The sequence below is a fragment of the Varanus komodoensis genome, unplaced genomic scaffold (assembly GCF_004798865.1).
Source record: "Varanus komodoensis strain SLA01 unplaced genomic scaffold, ASM479886v1 scaffold91, whole genome shotgun sequence".
Taxonomy (NCBI): domain Eukaryota; kingdom Metazoa; phylum Chordata; class Lepidosauria; order Squamata; family Varanidae; genus Varanus; species Varanus komodoensis.
Genome location: NW_025336610.1, coordinates 146,935 through 165,850, shown reverse-complemented (window position 1 = coordinate 165,850; position 18,916 = coordinate 146,935). Strand labels below are relative to the sequence as shown.

Below are 18,916 nucleotides of genomic sequence, written 5' to 3'. Positions count from 1 at the left end.
GGCGCCGAGGGAGCGCGCCCGGGGGCCGCTCTCGCCCCAGCGCCTCTGCGCGCGCGGGCCCCGCCGGGCTGGATGGGGCGGCCCGCTGCTTGCGCGCCCCACGCCTGCCCGCCCCGCCCCGCCCCGCCGCAGGCGCGGGGAGGAGGGCGCCCCGGTCTGCCTCCCTCCGGGCCGACGGACCCTTCCCCCGCGGGCTGCTCCCGGCCAGGCGCTCGGGCGGACAGGTGTGTCCCCCAGCTCAGCCCTGCAGCGCAAACAGTTCCCGGGGGGGGCGGGGGGCAGGCCCTGCCCGGAGCTGGCCCGGCTCAGGGCGTGGGGCTGATGAATCAGCATCCGCTGCGCCGGGCCGCGCGCGCCCGGCTCCGCTGCGATCGGCCGGGGAGAGTCCCGGGCGGCGGGCGGTGCGGCCAGGTCGCCTGCGAGCCCGAGGTGAGCCGGGAGGGGCTGGGCTGCGGGGTGCGCCTGGCACCCCGGCTGCGGGCCTTGGGCAGGGGTGGATGGGCCTCTGGGTGGCAGCTGGGTATCGCTGGCCTCTCCCCTCTGCTTCCCAAGCTTCCCTGCTTCCCAGAGCACGGATCTGCGCTGTGGCCCCCTGGCTGCCGTCGGAGCCGGCCCCGAAGCTCCCGCCGCCGCCGCCGCCGCCACCACCGGGGTGTCGCCATGCCCGCCTGCGCCGGCCATGGAGCCTGCTGGGAGCCTTCTGCAGGGCAAGCCCTTCTACTGCCGGGAATGGGCGCTGGGCCGGCTGGCCCTCAGCCTGGAGGGGGGCGGGGGGGTGCTGGTGACGGGGGGCCCAGGCAGCGGCAAGACTGCCCTGTGCACCGAGGCGCTGTGGCCCGTCTCCGAAGCCGGCTGCCGGGTGCAGCTGGGCAAGAGTGCCCTGGCCTGGCACTTCTGCCAGCCGCACGATGCCAGCACCTGCTCCCCCCGCGGCTTCCTGCTCCGGCTGGTGCGGCAGATCGAGCGGTGCCCCCTGCTGCCTGGGTACCGTGAGCGGCTGGGCCGGGTGGGCGCCCTCCAAGCCCTGGAGACGGCCGAGCTCAAGAACGATCCGGACGAAGCCTTCCGCAGGTGAGGAGCCCGGGGCGCTGGCCAAGCCCAGTCGCTGCGCGGAGAGAAGCGGCCCTCCTCTGTGGCCCCCACTGCCCTGTGCCCTGCCAGACGCCGCCCAGGGGTGCTGCCGCCCAGGGTCTGAAGCCCGTCCTCCCTCACCCGCCCCGGAGCCTGGTCCTAGGAGGGGGCACGTCACAGGGTGGGCAGGGCACCCGTGCTGCATGGCCAGCGCTCCAGTGTGCTCCCCAGGCCAGGCCAGGCCAGGCGGCTCGGAAACAGAGGCCCTCGAGCCGGGCTGGGGTGCGGAGCCTCCACTGCCCCCGCTAGGGACCCCGGGATCCGTTCTGGGGAGCAGAAGGCCCCCCAGAGGAAGGAGGGGAGCCAGCTTGCTCCGCAGGCTTTGGTCCTTGGGCTCCTTTGGTGCAGGAAAGTGGGGTGCTCTGTGCAGGGCCTGCCCGGCCTGCCCCCAGGAGGTCCCTGCAGCATCTCTGGGAAAGGCAGCTCTCCAGAGCCCCAGAGGGAGGGCTGCCCTCCCCAGGTCAGCAGCACTGAGCTGGACAGACACGGGGGGGGGGGAGGACACGGCAGGGGTGCAGAAGCTCGGCCTTGCCTGGAACTGGCCCTGGGGTCATTTTCCTCCCTCCCCCGCAGTGCTTCAGGGTCACCCCACGAGGCTGGTGAGCAGGAGCTCCCAGTAGGTTGGGGGGTGATGCCCGTTCCACCAGAGGGTACAGCTAAACTTTGGGATTTGTTTCTGGAAGTGGCCGTCCACCTGGCCAGCTTCCAAGGGGGCACATCCATGGGGGAGGAGGCCCCCAGTCCTGGGGTCCCTCCCGGGCCAGGGCAACGTGCCTCTGCGTGCCGCTGCCTTGTGGGGCTGCTTGTGGGTTTTCCACGGCGGCTGCATGGGGAGTGCGGGGCCAGCCGAGGTACGCTGGGATCCGGTGCGGCACCACCACCCTTCTGGCCATGGTTTGGCTGTGCCGGCGCGCTTGCCGGCCTTTCTCTGCCGGGCGGCTTGTTAATCGAGTCCCTCCTCCTCCCACCGTCCCTCCAAAATAGTGCCACTCAAGGCAGCTAAGAAGGAAACCCAGACTAAGAACAGTCTGTGCCAAAAGGGGGGGCAAAAGGGAGATGATCAGGCCCACGAGAGCAGAAGGGAGGGGGCCCCCACGCCGGCCGCTCATCCATCTCCCCCCCCCCACGCCCAGGGCTGTGCTGCTCCCCTTGCTGGACCTGGCGCCCCCCTCGAAGCCGCTCCTGATGATCGTGGACGGGCTGGACGCCGGCCGGAGCAGCCGGGAGGAGGAGAGGGTCCCCCCACCCGGCCCCAGCCAGACCCTGGCCCAGCTCCTGGGGAGCCACCTCCAGCTGCTGCCCCCCTGGCTGCTCCTGGTGTGCACGGCGCGCTCCCACAGCAAGGGGGTGCTGCGCCTCTTCCCAGGTGAGGGGGCCCGGGGCAGCGGGCTGGGGGGACAGAAAGGCTCAGTGCCCTTCCCGGGAGGCTGACGGCGGGAGGGGGGGCGGAGTGGATCGGACTCGCCTTGCGGGAGCTGATCCCGGAGCACCCGCTTCCCCGCTGGGGGTGGGCTGCGCTAGGACCTGGCCCCAGGTTCCCGGTGTGTGGCCTGCGGGCGTTCGAGGCCGGGCTGGACGTGCACACGGCGGGCACGCCACGAGCGGAGCCGGCTGGTGCCGGGGGTCGGACTAGGTGGCCCGGGAGGCCCCTCCTGCCTCGCTCTGCCTCTGTGTTTCCGTGCTGCCCCGGGCCAGGCCTCACGCTGCCGGCTCGCCCTTCTCTCCCTTCCGCAGGATTCCGGCGCCTGTGCTTGGACGACCTGCGGCAGGAGCACGTGGTCTCCGACGTGCAGCAGTACATCCTGGCGCGGCTGGACGGGGAGCAGGCGCTGCGGCGGTGCCTGGCGCGGGACGCGGCCGAGGCCCTGGGCCAGCTGCACGTCAAGAGTGACGGCTGCCTGCTGTACCTGGAGCGCGTGCTGGACGGCGTGGCCGCGGAGCTGCTGGCCCTGCGCGAGGTGCGCCACATCCCCGGCACCCTGCACGGGCTCTACCTCTGGCTGTGCCAGCGCCTCTTCCCCGGCGACGCCTTCGCCGGCGTGCGCCCGCTGCTGGAGGCCCTCCTGGCGGCCCCGCAGCCCCTGCGGCCGGCAGACCTCTTCGCGGCCCTCTGCACGCGCGGCCCGCTGCCCTGGCGGGACTTCGAGGGGCGGCTGGCCGCCCTGGCCGCGCTGCTGCGCCCGGGCCCCGGGGGCACCTGCCTGCTCTTCCACGCCAGCTTTGCCGACTGGCTGTGCGACGTCAAGCACTGCACCCCGCGCTTCCTCTGCCGGCCGGCCCGGGGGCACGCGCTGCTGGCCATGCGTGCCTCCCGCCAGGCGGCCGCCCTGGGGCCCGAGCAGGTCTGCCAGCTGGCCTGCCACCTGCTACACGCAGAGCTGGCGCTGGAGCCGTGGCAGCTGGCCCTGTGGCTTGTGTGGAGCGGGGCGCCGGTGGAGCGCTGCCTGGAGGCGGAGGAGATGCTGCGGCCCCTGGAGCCGCCGGCGCTGGAGCTCCTGGTGCTGGCTGGGGCCCGCCTGGGCGACCGGGGCCCGGGGCCCTCGCTGCAGCACGCCCTGGAGCACCAGGACTCGGTCCGGCTGCTGCTGGAGAACGGCGCCAGCGTCAACCAGCGGGACGGGAACGGGCGCACGTTGCTGGCCAGCGTGGCCCACAGCGGCAACCACGAGGTGGCGGGGCTCCTCCTGGCGCGTGGGGCGCAGACCGAGGTCCAGGACCGGCACGGGCAGACGCCCCTGACGCTGGCGGCCCGCCAAGGACACGCGCGGGTTCTGCTGTGCCTGCTGGCCCACGGGGCCGGCGTGGACTGCCCAGACCGCGACGGCTGGACCGCGCTGCGGGCCGCGGCCTGGGGGGGGGCACAGCGAAGCCGTGGGGGTCCTGCTGCGTGCGGGAGCCAGCGTGGACTGTGCCGACACCGAGGGGCGGACTGCCCTGCGAGCGGCGGCCTGGGGCGGCCACCGGGACATCGTGGCCACGCTCCTGGAGCACGGGGCGGACATCAACCGGGCGGACACCGAGGGGCGCACGGCACTCATAGCCGCGGCCTACATGGGCCATCGCGAGATCGTGGCGCTGCTCCTGGCTCACGGGGCACATGTGGACCACGTGGACGTGGATGGGCGCACGGCCCTCTCCGTGGCCGCCCTGTGTGTCCCTGCCAGCCGCGGCTATGCAGAGGTGGTCGAGCTGCTCCTGGATTACGGGGCCTCTCCGGGGCACGCGGACCGGGACGGCATGACCCCGCTGCTGGTGGCGGCCTACGAGGGCCACGCGGACGTGGTGGAGCTGCTGCTGGAGGCCGGGGCCAGCGTGGATGAGGCGGACGGCGCGGGCCGCTCGCCCCTGCTGGCCGCCGCCTCCATGGGCCACCGGGCGGCGGTGGGCAGCCTGCTGCTCTGGGGCGCGGCCGTCGACGTGCTGGATGGCGAGGGCCGCTCGGCGCTGGGCGTGGCCGCCGGGCAGGGCAGCGAGGCGGTGGTCCGGGCCCTGCTGGAGAGGGGCCTGGACGCCAACCACCGGGACGTGATGGGCTGGACCCCGCTGCACCTGGCCGCCTGGCAGGGCCACCCGAAGGCCTGCGCCGCCCTGCTGGAGGCCGGGGCCCGGGTGGGCGAGCCGAACCGGGACGGGCGCGTCCCCCTGATGCTGGCCGCCCAGGAGGGCCACGCGGCCCTCGTGCAGCTGCTCCTGGAGCACGGCTCCCCCGTCGACCACCGGGGCTACGACGGGCTCTCCGCCCTCGCCCTGGCCGCGCTTGGCCGGCACCGCACGGCCGCCGAGCTGCTCCTGCACGGGGGGGCGGAGGTGAACCCGTGCGACGCCGAGGGCCGCCCCCTGCTCTGCCTGCTGGCGCTGGAGGCGCGGGTGGGCATGGCCGAGCTGCTGCTGCGGAGCGGGGCCGGCCTGGAGGGGCGGGACGCCCAGGGGCGCACGGCACTGCATGCCGCCTGCTGGCAGGGCCAGGTGGAGGCCGCCCGGCTGCTGCTGCGCCACGGGGCGGACGCCAATGCCCTGGATGGGGAGCGCCGCTCGCCCCTGCACCTGGCTGCCTGGCGGGGCCACCCCTGGGTCGCGCGGCTCCTGCTGGAGGACGGGGCCCGGCCCAACCACGCCTGCCGCCAGGGGGCCACGGCCCTGGGCATTGCCGCACAGGAGGGGCACGCGGAGGTGGTGCGGGTCCTGCTGGCGCACGGGGCCAGCCCGCACGTGGTGGACCGGGCCGGGCGCACCCCCTGGCGCATGGCGTCCCGACGGGGCCACCAGGCCGTGCTGCGGCTGCTGGAGCGCTCTGGGACCGCCTTGCCCCCCACTGCCCCCGCCTCGCCCCCGCTGGGCTCCTCCAGCAGCTCTGGCGGCAGCCCGGCTCCCCCTGGCCAGCCAGGCAGCTCTCCCTCGGCCTCGCTGGGCTCAGCGGGTGAGCAGAGCTTGTGCCACGTTTCACAGCGCTCCTCGCAGGTCTCTGGTTCGACCTCCCACTCCCAGGCCACGGCCCACACGGTCCCCATGGACAGCCTCAGCTGCTCGGGACTCCCCCCGCAGCCCCCGGCTGCCCCCTCCCCAGGCTGCCCCACCGGCCTGGCGGAGAAGCCCAGTGGGCAGCTGGGCGGCCCCCTGATCTCGGTCAACACCCTGGACCCCCACCTCCACCTGAAGGCCGCCATTAAGCTCCGGTTTGAGGGCCCCACCAGTGGCTTTGAGTACAAGCGGGAGACTCCGCTCTGACGGGGCTGCTGGGAGGTGGGTGGCCGGCGGGCCGTGCACAAGCCACTGTGTGCGGGGGTCCCCCTCAGGGACGGGAGGCTTTCCCCCGGGACCGAATTGGGGGAGCACTGCAGGGCTGCCGGTGTGAAGCCTTCCGAAGGGCCAGGACGACGGGGGGGGGGGGGGGGGGGGGGGGGGGGCCCCGGGGGGGGGGGGGGGCGCTTGGTCCGTGGCCCCGCCTCCCTCCTTTTTAATGTGGGGGGGGGGCTGGAATGCACCGCAGCAGCAGGGAGGAAAGTGGCGGAGTCGTGGGGGGCTCAGTACAGGGCAGCTGCGTCCCTTCGGACATCCCCAAAGCAGCCTGCCCCGGGGCTCCGCAGCCGGGCGCCTTGAAGCTCCGGTAGTCGCAGGGGAGCTGCGGCGCCCCACTCCCGGGGTGGGGGCGACGGGCCGCGGTTGCCCCCGCCCGCCCTGCGGCCGCCGCGCCGCCTTCCTCGGAGTCCTCACCGGGTGCCGAAACCGTCGCCGCAAGTGACCTGCGGCCGCTCGGTGCCAAAGACGGCGGGGCGCCCGCCCTGCTCCGTGCGCCTCGGTGAAGGTGTGGCCGAGGCCGCCGCCTCTTGCCTCTGCCTGCCCGGGGGGGGGGGGCGGCCCAGGAAGGCCCTCGCCGCCCTTCGGGCCCGCCCCCAAGCAGGGCCTGCCCGGCGCGGCCCCGGCGCTCTTCGGCGCGCTTGCGGGCGGCGCTCAGGGGACGGGGGGGGCGCCCTGGGGCTGCTGCGGGGGAGGGCCGCCGCCGCCCCCCCGGGGACTCGGCACGCGGGGCGGTGCTGGGCGACCTGGGGGGGCGTCCGCAGGAGCGGCGTGGGCGCTCGGTCGGCTGCGCGCCGGCGCGGCGCAGGGAGCGGCGTCTCCGGGCCGAAGCGGCCTTCCAGCGCGGCCCCGCGCTCCCGCGGCCGCCGTGCGCCGCGCCTCTCGCAGCACGAACGCCTGGCCCGGGAGCCGTCGCCGCCGGCCGCGCGGTGTCCCTCCGTCGGCGCGGCCCGCCTTCACGGCCGGGGGCTCGGGCTTGCTGCCCTGCGCAGTGGCGCAGGCCGCCCTGGATACCTCGGAGGCCGCCGCGATGTCACCGGGGCGCTCCGCTCCCTGCAACTTCCTCCCGCGATCTCGGGCTCGCCGGATGGGCCGGACTACAGTTCCCATCGCCCCGCAGCCATCGTGGCAATTCCTAGAGTTCCGCAAGCAGGGCTTCCAGTGATGCCCCCTCCCCTGATGCAAAGCACGAACCAGTCCTCGCAGAGCAGGCTGGTCTCGCCTGGGAAGGTGGGGGGAAGCAAAGCGGGGTCGGGGGGGGGCACTACCAGGTGGATGCGCAGTTGGCTGCCGAATCCGGTCCAGAGGGCTCGTCAATGGCACCTTCTCAGACTGCGGAGCGGGAATGAGTGGCCCCCACAAGGTTCAGTTGTGGACCCAGCGCCCATCAGCATTCGCATTAACAGCATGCATGGGGGGCGCCGGGAACGCTGATCCAGTTTGCAGGTGGCAAAACGTGCAGGGAGTAAAATGCCCCGGAAGAAGCAGCCAGCTCTGGCTGGGCTGAAAGCACCAGAATGAAATTGAGGAGGGCCAGGGCCAAGTCCTGCACACAGGAAAGGCCACGCCAAGCCAGAGAGAGCATCGCAAGACGGGGGACGCTTGGCTCGACGATGCTGCGAGCGAGAAGGATCCTGGCACTGCCCCACAGCGCAAGCTGGAGGCGAGCCAACGGCGCGGTGTGGCTGCATACGGGCGAGCACTCTGCTGGGGCGCTTCAATACACGTTTGGCTTTCACATGCTGCGAGTTCTGGCTCTTCCCTTTTCTGCACTAGTTGGGCCCGTCTGGGGTACTGCCCAGTTCAAGGGAGATGCAGACAAGCCGCCGGGGGTTCAGAGGAGGGCGACAAGGGGGGTCCTGGGACCGGGAACAAGCTCCTTGAGGATGGCTGGGCGTGTTCAGCGTTGAAAAGAGAAGGCTGAGGAACAGCGTTTTTCCAATTCGTAACGGCCTGTCCCACGGAGGAGTGCCGGGATCTCAATCGTCCCGGAACGTAGCAAACGGAAGAACAGGCTCAGCTTACAGGAAGCCAAGTCCCAGCGAGACACCAGTTTCCAGAGCTGCGGAGCAGGGCAGCGCCGGCACCAGCGACTGCGCTGGAGGCATTCAAGAGGCGGCCGGACGGCCTTCCGCATGGGGGGCACGAACTGGGAGTCCTGCACTGAGCAGGGCCTTGACCGGGTGCCCCCCTTGCCCTTCCCAACTCAGCCAGTTCAGGTTTTTATGATTATGAAGAAACAAAATAAAATGTAAATAAAATTTTAATTCTCAGAGAAAGGCACTTGCCCCTTGGGGCCAAATAGCTGGCCAGCCTGGACGGTCCAGCCTCCCCCCAGCAAACGGGGGGGGGGGCACTGTGTGCTGCACGGTCGGCAGTGGCTGGCATAGGCTGTGGCATGCACAGCTGAGCACCCCTTCAATGAATTCTCCCTGTGGGTGGGTGTCCCTTGGAAACGGAACCAAGTGAGTGAGAAGGGGTCTCCCAGGGCATCTAGTCTGACCCCCAGATCCAGCCGGCTCCGCTCACGACATGCCCACCATGCGCACATCCAGCCTATCCTTGAACAGCCTCACTGATCGGCCTCAACCACCTCCCAGGGAAGCCCATTCCACCCCCTCGGGGTCCCGACTGCCAGGAAGTGCTTCCTGGCATCCAAACAGAACCTTGGTTCCCCGAGCTTGGCTCCGTGGGAGCACATCCTGCCTTCCTCTGCAGGGGAGAACAGGCCTCTCCCCACCTCTGTGTGACACCCCCTCACATGCCTGTATGTCGCCAACAGATCCCCTCTGAGTCTCCTCTTCTCCAGGCTGAAGAGACCCAGTTCCCTCAGTCTCGCCTCATACAGCATCCCCTGCAAACCGGCCACCAGCCTTGTGGCCCTGCGCTGCACTGACTCCAACCTGGCTGTATCCCTCCTGTTACGAGGGGCCCAAAACTGAACACAATACTCCAGCTGTGGGCACACCAGCGTTGTATAGAGTGGCAGTAATACCTCTCTCGATCTAGAAGCCACGCTTCTAGCTATGGGACCAAAGGTGGCGTACACCTTCTTGACCGCCATGTCACACTGCTGACTCACGTTTAGCCTGCAGTCGACCAGCACCCCGAGGTCCCTTTCACAAGTGCTGCTCTCCAGCCACTTGTCACCTAACCTGTACTTATGACACCCATCCTTATGCCCCAAGTGCAAGACCTTGCCCTTATCCACATTGAACGCCATCCTGTTGTCTCCTGCCCACTTCCACAACCTGCCCAGATACTTTTGGATCTGGAGTACCTGCTCCTCAGTTGTGGCCACTGCCCCAGTTTTAGTATCATCTGCGGATTTGATCAGCAGACTGTTCACCCTTCTTCCACGTCGTTGATGAAAAGATTAAACAAGATTGGCCCCAGGACAGAGCCCTGGGGGACCCCGCTTGTCACTGGCCGCCATCCTGATGATTCCCCGCTAATGGTTACCCTCTGCTTTCCACCAGTCAACCATGCCCTAATCTATTGGACACTGCATTGGTCTATCCCAAAATGCCTCAGTTTCTCAACTGGGATCTCATGGGGCACTTGTCAAAGGCCTGGCTTAATGCCAGGCCAACCGCATCCCCCGTGTCCCCTCCGTCTGGCCACCTCCAAGCCTTGTCACAGAATTCCACCAGGTTCAGAAATGTCTGCCGCGCAGCCCCTCAGTTGCCCTTCTCAGAAGCGATGCCCCCCCCCCCCAATTCCCGTGCCTGCCTTCGCCCGAAACTGCCCTGGCCTCTCCCAGGAGGAGCTGCTCCCGGCTGTGCAGCAGGGCCAGGAGCAGGCTGACTGGCCTGCGCGTGCGGCGCTTCGGCTCCTGTTGCCCCCACAGTGAAGGGTGGCGTGGCTGCCACAGGCAGGCCTGGCTCTGGCTCTGCCCCACAAGGCCGGCCAAGGCTGCCCTTTGTGACCTCACAGCCCGGCTGGCCCCTGCTGCCCGCCCGGCCGCCCGGAGGGGCCTCCTGCTCCAGGCCCCGAGCTCTCGCCACACCCGCCACCGCCCTGGGGCCCTGGAGGCCTCATCCGTGGCGCGCACCATGGAGGGCGGCGGCTGCGGCGGCAGGACCCAGGCCTTGGAGATCGGGGAGGCAGATGCCAACTGGGAGCTGATCCGGGACAAGGTGAGGGCGGCGGGAGTGGCCCGAGGGAGTCCTGGAGCAGGCCCCTATGGGGTAGCAAGAGGGGGCGGAGTGGCCGGCACCCCCAGCCTGGCTGCTGCCACGATGGCCTGTGGGACGAGGGGCTCTCCTCGCCGCTCGGAGCAGCAGGTGCTTCAAGGGTGCACCTTGCAGGAAGGAGCCCGCGGGCTGAGCAGCCTTCCGAGGGAGCCAAGCCTGCTCCGAGTGGGCTGGCCGAGCCATGACCTGCCCCCAGCGGCAGTCAGGGTCCACTGTGACCCACACCAGTGGAAGCCACTGCCCCGAGTGCCCCAGACGCAGCGCCATGGCGCCTCCTCACCCCAGACACACATGGCCTCCGTTCCGGCAATCCCCAGCCCTTCAAAAGTGCAGGAGCACCCTGGCTGAGAGGGGGCTGGCTTCAGCCAGGCTGAGCGCTGGATGCTGCGACCACTGGCTACAGGCTCCCCCATGAGGCACAAGGATGGCGCCTCGGGGCGGGCCTGCCGCCCTTGCCACCCCCACGCCTGCCAGCAGCACAGGGGGGCTCCGCCCTCCCCTCCTTCCGCTCTCCCCCTTTCCATCTTCCTTGGTGTGTTGGGCGGATAGTGGGGCAGGGCCAGCCAATCGGGCCCCGATCCTCCCGGGGCCTGGCTCTCCAGTGACCACCATGGCCCAGAGCTCGTGCGCAGCCTCCAGAAAGAGCCTTTGCTGGGAGGCCAGCTCATGCTCTGCGGGCTCTTGCGCTAGAGGCATGTGCCACGAGGTGCCAACACGGGCGATGTTTGCTCAGCAGCCACGAAAGGTGCAAAGCCGCCGCCAGGCCCTCCCTGCGGGGGCACAGGGCACCCACGCCTGCCCCAGTCCTTCCAGGCCTCGGCCTCCCCGTTCCCTTCCATCTTGCCTCCTCCCTCCCAGGTGGTGCCCGGAGCCCTTCGATCCCGGCACCCTCTCTGTCCCGGCAGGTCATCGAGGAGCGCTTTGGGCCGGCGGTGGTGCCGGTGCCCTTCCTGGCGGACGCTGCCTCCTACGACCTGCTGACGGTGCTGGTCAAGAAGCTGCAGCTGGGGCACGGCCTCTTGCGCCGGCCGCGCTGCCTGGTGCCCGCAGGGCCGCTGGAGAGCCTGCTGCAGGCGGGCGCGGGCACGCAGGAGCTGAGCCACGGCACGCGCGAGTACAGCGCCCGCGAGAGGGGCGAGTCGCGCTACGAGGAGACGCGGCTGGTGGGGGGCGCGCTGCGCCACATCCGCCTCTCCATGGCCGGCGTGCACAAGAGGGTGGCCTTCCTGGCGCTGCGCCCCGGCGCCGTGGCCCTGCGCGCCGACCTGCCCTGGCTGCGCGCCCAGCGCAGCATCTACGTGATCCACGAGGTCTTCTACTGCGGCGGCCTGGCCCTGGCCGTCACGCAGGGCGCCGAGCAGCGCCGCTTCCTCCGCGAGCAGCCGCTCCCCGTGGCCTTCTGCTGCCTCAAGATCGCCGTCGGCGGCAAGGGCGTGCTGGGCTCGCAGAAGCCCGGCGGGCGCGGCCTGCCCGCCCGGGCCGCCTGGCTGAGGACGGCGGTGCTGGAGCGCCCCCCCGCCGCCGCGCCCCCGGGCCCGGCCCTGCGCAGGGAGAGCCCGGAAGGGCGCCGGCGGTGGAGGCCCCTGGGGGGGCCCCCGCGGGCGCTGGCAGGTGAGAGCGGGGGGCTGCGCGGGCCCGTGGGTGGCCGGGCGCCCCGCAGGCCGGGACGCGCTCGCCTCGGGGCCGGGGCCGGGATTCGGCGGGGCTGCTCCGCGCGCCTGCGGCCGCGGGGGGGTCCCGTTCCTTGCCCCACGTAGCGTGCGCTGCTCGCGTGCCGCCGCACGGCCGCCGGCGCGTCGTGGGAACGCGGCACCGCAGCAGGTCCGCCCCCCTCCCCGCTTCACCCGAAGGGCCCCGCCCGCTCTTTCCCGAGCTCGGCTGCGGCTGTTCCTGTGCTGAGCAAGCGGCCGCTTCCTGCCTGCTCGGCCCGTCCCGGGCTTTCTCCGGCCCTGCCCCCCCCCCGCCCCCCCGCCGAAATGCCTTCCTGCTCGGGTGTTACACAGAACTGCGGGCAGCAGCGCTCGGCGGGGCCAGTGGAGCAGGGCGCGTTGGGGGCAGGGGCACGGGCCAGGCAAGGGGCTGGTTTGCAACGGCGGTGGGGGGGGGCTCCCTTCGCCCTCCACGGCCCAGAGCTTGGAGTCGCCCCGACCACCGGCCGAGCTGGAGCCGTGCGTGACGCGGCGGCAAGGGCCGTTGCGCGGCTGGGCTGCAGCCTCCGGCCCCGCCCCGCGCTGCTTCCGCGCTATTCTGCCCTAGTGGGGCCCCGTCTAGGGCAGTCCGACTCCGGGACCCACGTCCTTGGGAGGCGGGCGGCTCCCCTCGGCGCCCTTCCGACTCCCCGGGCGAGGATTCTGGGGTCAAGGCAGACGGCACCTACACGGCCTGTGCATTTGGGGGCAGCTGGGGCTTGAACCGCGCCCCCTGCCAGCATGCTCCGGTCCCCAGCCGCTGCAGCCACGGCCCCACGGGGCTGGGGTGTGTGTGTGTGGGGGGGAACAGCCCCTTCACCGCAGAGCCCCGCTCTGCTCAGGGCCCCACCTGAGAAGGGCCCTGCTCTGGCTCTGCCCCAGGGAAATGGCTGTTCCAGAGGCACCGGCCCGTGCGAGGCCCCTCCAGCACCAGCCTGGCTGACCCGGAGAGGCACTCCATGTCCCTGCCCCTCCTGCAGAGCAACGTGGCCGACAGCGACACGGAGGAGTGACCGAGGCAGCAGACCGCCCCCCCCGCAATAAAGCCTTTGACCATGTGCAGAGTGCAGCCTGGCAGGGTGTGTGCTCCAGGGGAGCCAAAGGGGGCCAGCAGTCCTCCCTTGCCCCAGGCCCCAGCGCAAGGGGCCAGGCGGGCGGGCCTTGCTCCGGCAGGCCGGGCTCCCCTTGGCAGCCTCGTGGCCCAGACGCCCCCGTGGCAGCGGCCAGGTGCCAGGTGCGTGATTTGCCTTGCGTGCCACCTGCTCTGCCCAGGCAAGGGGGTGGGGGCAGTCCCTGGTGCTGGTGGCGCGAGGCGGTGTCACGGGTGGGCTGTGGAAGCCCCACCAGCGGGTGCTGGGGCAGGAAGCAAGGGATGCTTTCGGCGCCACGCTCCCCTTGAGGTGCAGAGAAAGGCACCCGGTGGGCAGGCAGGCAGGCGCAGCAGGCCCCAACGCGGGCAGTTCTGTGCTCTGCTTCTGCGGAAGGGCCGGGGCAGCCGGGCAGCTCCGGCAAGGGATGCGGCCCCGACCTCTAGCCCCTGGCCCAGCCGGTCCCAGGAAACGGGGGGATGGCCAGTGGAGCAGCGACCGCCAGCATGGCCTCGCGCACCGGCCCCAGCGCAGCCCCTCAGGCTGGGCGGGAGGGGGTCGGGCCACCCCCCCCGAGGGCGAGCAGGCCACCTTCGGGCCCACGTGCGACAAGCGGAGATGGAGAGGCAGGCTGACGAATGCGCTTCTTTTATACATATTGCAACAAATTCTCCAGAAAAACATTCATTCCCAATAAATTAAAAAGGTCCGTGTCCCGGAACGGAGTGTCTAAAAAGGTGCCCCCCCGAGTAGTGCAGACCTGGCAGTGCCAAGCCGGGGGGCGATGCCGGCGGGGGCCGAGGGGGGAGTGCTGCGGGCGGGCGGGCGGGCGGGCGGTCACTCCTCCGGCGGCTCCAGCAGGAAGGGCGAGGTGACGGCGTGGGCCTGCGCGATGGCGGCCAGCTCCTTGAGGAACTCGCCGAAGATGACGGCACAGTAGACTGCGTTCTTCACCCGCAGCGCCTCGCTCTGCCGCTCGGCTGAGCCACGCAGCAGGGAGGCCCCGGCCAGCGCCTGCATGGCCTGCCCCTCGCGCATGGGCTGCAGGGCCAGCTGGGCCGCCTGGCGCGCCCGTGTGGGGCTGTTGGTGTGGCGCATGATCAGCTCCCCGATGGACGGCTTCCGGCTCTTCACTGCGGACGTAGAAGGCAGTGCTGGGACCGCGGCCCCCCTGGCCTCGGACGGGCGAGCGTCCCCCCCCCGCCGGGCTACCCAGGGCAACCCGGAGACTCCCCTGCGGCACCCGCCCAAAGGCGCCCACCGCACTCCCGCCCGGCTCACCGAGGGTCTCCGAGCGGCGCAGGGAGGGGGCCGCGCCCTGCGTGTCGGACCAGTCCAGCTTGGCGCGCGCGATCAGGTACTTCTTGGCCTTGAACAGCAGGGCGGGGAAGTCCTCCTGGCTGGCAGCGAAGCTCTCGATCTTGTTCTTGACCGAGCCCAGGACCTGCGGGCAGGGGGGGTCATGGCCGGGCGGGGGCCTGGCAGGAGCCCCCCCCATCCCGGGGCCCGCCCCCCGCAAGGAGGCCTGCCTGACCTGTATGAGGGACTTGACGCTGGGCTGGAAGACCATGTTGGTGTTGAGCAGGAAGGAGCGCAGCAGCGGCTGCGGGTGGCAGGCCAGCTGCGCGAGGAGCCCCGTCAGCAGCACGTTGACGTACAGCGAGTTCTGCGGCATGTTCTCCAGCTTGGCCAGCAGCACGGCCACGAAGGGGCCTGCGGAACGCCAGCACGGTGGGTGGCGCTGGGGAAGCCCAGCCCAGCCCAGCCCTGCCCTGCCCTGCCCTGCCCGGCCCCCGCACGCGTGCCCAGGCGGAGAAAGGGGGCAGCGGCTCCGGAGGGCTCACCTGTGAAGGGCTGGCTGGGGGGCTGCCCGGGCGTGCGCAGGGGACTTCTGATGACCGGGGCCGGGGGGTCAGCCGCCCGGGGCGGCTCCGTGCTGTCCGGGTGTGAGGAGAAGCTCCGGTAGGCCTCCTCCTCTTCCCGGGAGAGGGGGTCCCGCTCGGAGGACGGCTCCCCTGCGCCGTTGGCCAGCTCGTCCTCCAGCCGGCTCAGCTCCGCCGCCAGGGTCTCGACCGCCAGGGCGCCCCCGCCGTTCTCCAGCGGGGCTGGGCCCAGCAGCTGCTCCAGCAGGCAGTCTGAGCTGTCCGGGGGCGGCCAGGCCGGCCCGGGCTCGCAGCCGGGGCTCGGGGCGGAGCCGTTCTCCAGCCCGCCGGGCAGCGGGTGCCAGCAGGGCTCCTGGAGGCCCGCGCCCCCATGGGCCCCGTTGAGCAGGGCCCCCGAGTCCCTGGGGCCCGGAGAGGCCGGGGGACTGGGCTCCCCTCCGGGGGCGGCCCCTTCCGGGACAGCCGCCCCTTCCGGCAGGCCCCGTTTTTTAGTCCGGGGGGAGGCGGGCGCGTGGCCCGGGGGCCTGTCGGGGGCGGGGCCAAAGCAGTCCTGGCTGAGGGGTGGGGGGGCGGGGTCCGGGGGCGGGGCCAGGCTGCTGGCGCTGGGCTCCTCCCCGTCGTAGGGGGCGGACCACACGCGGCAGGCCCAGACGCAGCGGTCCACGTGCAGCCGGGCGTCCCGCAGGTACTCCAGGTAGTTCCCGTCCAGGTCCGCAACCTCCTCCCAGCGGCCCGGTCGGTGGCAGGGGCTGCCTGTCGGGGTTCCTGCGGGACTCGGGGCGTCCGTGCTGAGGCTCGACTGACGCATGAAGAAGGAGATGCGCGAGGGCGTGGAGGGCTTGGGGACGGTCACGACGGAGGAGGCGTCCACGCTGGGGCTCCCGTGGCCTGGGGAGGAGGCACGGAACGGACCCGGCTCGAAGCGGCAGCGGGCTTGCGCCTGCCACGGGCCCCTGCAGCCCCGGACGTCTTCGCTGGGCCCCGCAGGGGCACACGGGGCACACATGTGCCATCCGGGGCGCGGCTTCCGCCTGAGAAGCCCCCTTGGACGGGGAGCTGCCACCTCTGCCTCTCGCCCCGGGACGGGCCCCCCCCCGCCGTGCCCGCCCGCTTCAGGGCCGCCCGGCAGCCGAGCTGTCCTGCCGCCGTGATGTGAACTCGCCGTGGGCCCCCCACTTCCCCAGGGCTGCCGTGGCGCCCGCTGTGCCTCCCTGGCCCGGCAGAGGGTGGCGCACAGCAGGCGGGGGCCCCCGCCCGGGAGGTGAGCAGGCCGGCCCGGGGAGGGGGGGCTGCCGGCCACACTCGAGCCCCACGCCGCCTTGTCGCCGCGTGGCCCCGAAGGGAACGCTGGGGAGGGGGAGCCGGGAGCAACGAGGCCGCGCCCGGGGGGGGGGCCGGACTTGGGCACGGCAGCCCCCGCCTGCCCTCCCCCGGCCGGGAGGGCTGGCCGCCTCCGCTCACCCTTGGACCAGCTGGCGTGCTCCTCTTCCCGCCCGGCTGGGGGAGCGCTCTCGGGGCCGCGGCGGCAGCAGCGGGGCAGCAGCGAGAGGAACTTGCTGGCCGCCTTGCCGTACAGGTCGACCTCCTTCACCGCCCTCCGCTGGCTCAGCATGACGTGGCTGCAGGGGATCAGGTACCTGCGAGGGCGGGCGCAGTGCTCTCAGGGCCCCGGGCAGGCTGTAGCCCCAGGCCCAATCCCCCCAGGGGCACGGGCCGCAGGAAAGGGGCTTGTGGCGCTGCCCGGGGCGCGGTGTGGCCCTCTTGAAGGAGGGCCTCCGCCACCTGCCCCCGCCTCGCCGGCACCGTGCCTGCCAGCTGAGCTCTGCGCACGGCTCGGGGGAGCGGCAGGCGAGGCGAGGCGAGGCGAGGCGAGGGCAGCCCGGGGCCCCAGGCACTGCCTGCACAACGCGGCCTTCCCGGGGCCGGTGCAGCGAGCAGGGGACGCGCAGGCCACCTGCACAGGCATGGGGCAACCCCCTACTGGGCCTGAAGGGCTCCCCCGCCTCACAATCTGGCCCACCCGGAGAGCCCCCTGCCCTCCCAGCGCCAGTCCGCAAAGGCGCTCCCACCCTGGGGGTCCCGGGGTGGGGTGGGGCCGAGCCCCGGCCCACCTGAGCACCAGCTGCAGCAGGACGTCCTCGCAGTGGAGGCTGAGCAGGGTCCGGAAGAGGCCGAGCGAGACCATGCACAGCTGCAGGAGAAGGCACAGGCCACGGGCTCAGGGCCCCGCGCTCCACAGCACCCCTCACCTGCGCCCCACCCGCCCCCGCGGCACCGTCCGGGGGTCCCTGGGGCACGGTGCGTCGACGGGGTCGAGCATGGAGGCCGCCCATTCGCGGGGCGTGCGCAACTCCGTCTCGCGGCACTGGGGGGAAGGAGCCCGGCTGCCCGCCCGTCGGCCCTCCCGGGGCAGGGGCAGGGGCAGGGGCGGGGGTGGGGGCAGGGGTGGGGGCGGGGGCAGGGGCAGGGGCCGGTCACGCGAGGCCCTTCTGCAACACAGAGCAGCTGCCGGAGGGGGTCGGCCGAGGGCGCGCCTTGCCCCCTCCTCCCCCCCCACGCCCCCTCCGCGCGTGGCTGTCTCACACGGGAGTTGCTGGCCACGCGGGCCACCAGCGTGTCGAGGATGGTGCAGTGGTCGTGGCGGTGGAGCAGCAGGAAGCGCAGGAAGGTCTTCAGCAGCGCCACCTCACTGGCGCTGCGCAGGAAGAGGTCCAGGTAGGCCGTGCTGGCGATCATCTCCTCGATGGAGGACTGCGGGGGGGAGGGGTGCTCAGCACGGGGTTCCCAGGCCCCCCCGGCTGCTCCCCCGCCGGGCACGAACCCGCGGCTGCTGGCCCGGGGCCACGGCAGCCTCCGTCTGCAAGGAGCCTCGTCTCCCAGGAGGCCCCGCTGGGGCAGCTGGCCCACGAGCTGCCCAGGAGGCAGGCCCCCTCCATGACTGACCCCGAGGGGCCCAGTGCACGGGGTGGGGGGGCGGGGCCCCCTCGGCCCCTCTGGCTCCTCCTCGGGCCTGTGCTGCCCCCCCGCCCCCCGCCTCAGCCTGATGTACCTTGTGCAAGGCCGGGCCCATGACAGGCACGAGGAAGCCGTGGTGGATGTACTCGACTAGCTGCTCCTGGACCAGCGGGTGGGCCACCTGCGGGGAGAGCGGCGTGAGGGGGGGCAGTGCCCCCCAGCCCCCCTCCCGAGCCTCCTCAGGCCAAGCCCGGGCAGGGAAATGGGCCGTGCAGCCCACGGGTGGAGGGCAAGCTGCGGCAGATCTGGCCTGGTTTGTTCCCAAGCGGAGGATCGGGGCCAAAGCGCTGTTCAGCCCCGTGAAAGCCCCCCGACGGCAGCGCCGGGGGAAGGAGGGGGAGCCGCCCCGTGAGGCCCAGGCTGCTGTGCCCCCACCCTGACCTCTGGCTCCCACACCCCCCGGGCATCACCCCGCCCCCAGGCACCCCCAGAAACACGGCCGGGCACAGCCGCTGCCCCATCTCCAGCTGGGCCCCCGTCCAGGCCGCTGCCCCCCATGGCCCGTCCCCAGGGCAGGCTGCTGCGAGCAGTGCCCGAGGCAGGCGGGCAGGGCTGGCCCCGGCCACCCGCACACCTGGATGACTGCATTGCAGAACTCCAGCGAGTTCATGAAGAGGACGAGGGAGGGGACCCCAATCCAGTCCTCACGGCGCAGGAAGTGCCAGTCGTCCCCCCGGACCTCCAGCTTGCGGGGCAAGGAGGAGTACAGGGCGCTCAGGCCGGTGGCCAGGACCTGCAGGGAGACGGCCCGGGTCAGAAGGGGCACGCCCCACACCCCCGGGGCACAGAAGCGGGAAAGCGGGGCTTGGAGGGCAGCACTGGGGCAGCGTGGTCCGCGGGGGGGCAGAGCTGGTGCCCCCTCTCCCTCGAATCCCATCCTGCAGGGCAACTGGCATTCCAGGAGCCACGGAAGCGGGACCTGGGCGGGACGTGGCCATGCTGGGGCTGGGGGCTGCCAGCAGCCTGCTCCGCGCTGCATGCCGGGGCAGGGGGCTGGGGCACGCCGAGCCCCTCCAGAGACTGGCTCCCTGGCCCCAGCCTTCCGGGCTCAGCGGCCGAGGTGGCCCGGCTCACCCGGGATGATCCCACAGGGCACGGAAGTACCGGGGGGGGGGGGGGGG

At 72.2% G+C, this 18,916-nt stretch overlaps 3 protein-coding genes across 3 annotated transcripts in view; 2 read left to right on the top strand and 1 right to left on the bottom strand.

The window, feature by feature from the left end:
• Positions 1 to 5,856, top strand: part of LOC123017319 (ankyrin repeat domain-containing protein 50-like) — a 7,629-nt gene extending 1,773 nt beyond the window's left edge. The window contains 4 exon segments of the mRNA XM_044418596.1: positions 553 to 1,071; positions 2,265 to 2,497; positions 2,866 to 3,983; positions 3,985 to 5,856. Of these exon segments, the coding sequence (XP_044274531.1) occupies positions 553 to 1,071; positions 2,265 to 2,497; positions 2,866 to 3,983; positions 3,985 to 5,856 (3,742 nt within the window).
• Positions 5,857 to 9,980: 4,124 nt separating this feature from the next.
• On the top strand, positions 9,981 to 12,822 carry CUNH11orf42 (chromosome unknown C11orf42 homolog). Its single transcript, XM_044418595.1, has 3 exons — positions 9,981 to 10,064; positions 11,027 to 11,732; positions 12,692 to 12,822. The coding sequence occupies exons 1-3, from the start codon at positions 9,981 to 9,983 to the stop codon at positions 12,820 to 12,822; spliced, it is 921 nt and encodes a 306-aa protein (XP_044274530.1).
• Positions 12,823 to 13,529: 707 nt separating this feature from the next.
• Positions 13,530 to 18,916, bottom strand: part of FHIP1B (FHF complex subunit HOOK interacting protein 1B) — a 20,731-nt gene continuing 15,344 nt past the window's right edge. The window contains exons 4-12 of the mRNA XM_044418593.1: positions 18,370 to 18,528; positions 17,830 to 17,916; positions 17,364 to 17,531; positions 16,892 to 16,971; positions 16,242 to 16,417; positions 14,742 to 15,668; positions 14,432 to 14,610; positions 14,179 to 14,341; positions 13,530 to 14,030 (exon numbers count right to left, since the gene is read on the bottom strand). Of these exons, the coding sequence (XP_044274528.1) occupies positions 13,735 to 14,030; positions 14,179 to 14,341; positions 14,432 to 14,610; positions 14,742 to 15,668; positions 16,242 to 16,417; positions 16,892 to 16,971; positions 17,364 to 17,531; positions 17,830 to 17,916; positions 18,370 to 18,528 (2,235 nt within the window). The 3' untranslated portion in view covers positions 13,530 to 13,734. The remainder of the gene's footprint in view (positions 14,031 to 14,178; positions 14,342 to 14,431; positions 14,611 to 14,741; positions 15,669 to 16,241; positions 16,418 to 16,891; positions 16,972 to 17,363; positions 17,532 to 17,829; positions 17,917 to 18,369; positions 18,529 to 18,916) is intronic.

Coding starts and splice junctions, on each gene's coding strand:
- CUNH11orf42 (XM_044418595.1), top strand. CDS start 9,981: ATGGAGGGCGGCGGCTGCGGCGGCAGGACCCAGGCCTTGGAGATCGGG. Junction 10,065..11,026: donor GGGAGCTGATCCGGGACAAG/GTGAGGGCGGCG, acceptor CTGTCCCGGCAG/GTCATCGAGGAGCGCTTTGG. Junction 11,733..12,691: donor GCCCCCGCGGGCGCTGGCAG/GTGAGAGCGGGG, acceptor GCTCTGCCCCAG/GGAAATGGCTGTTCCAGAGG.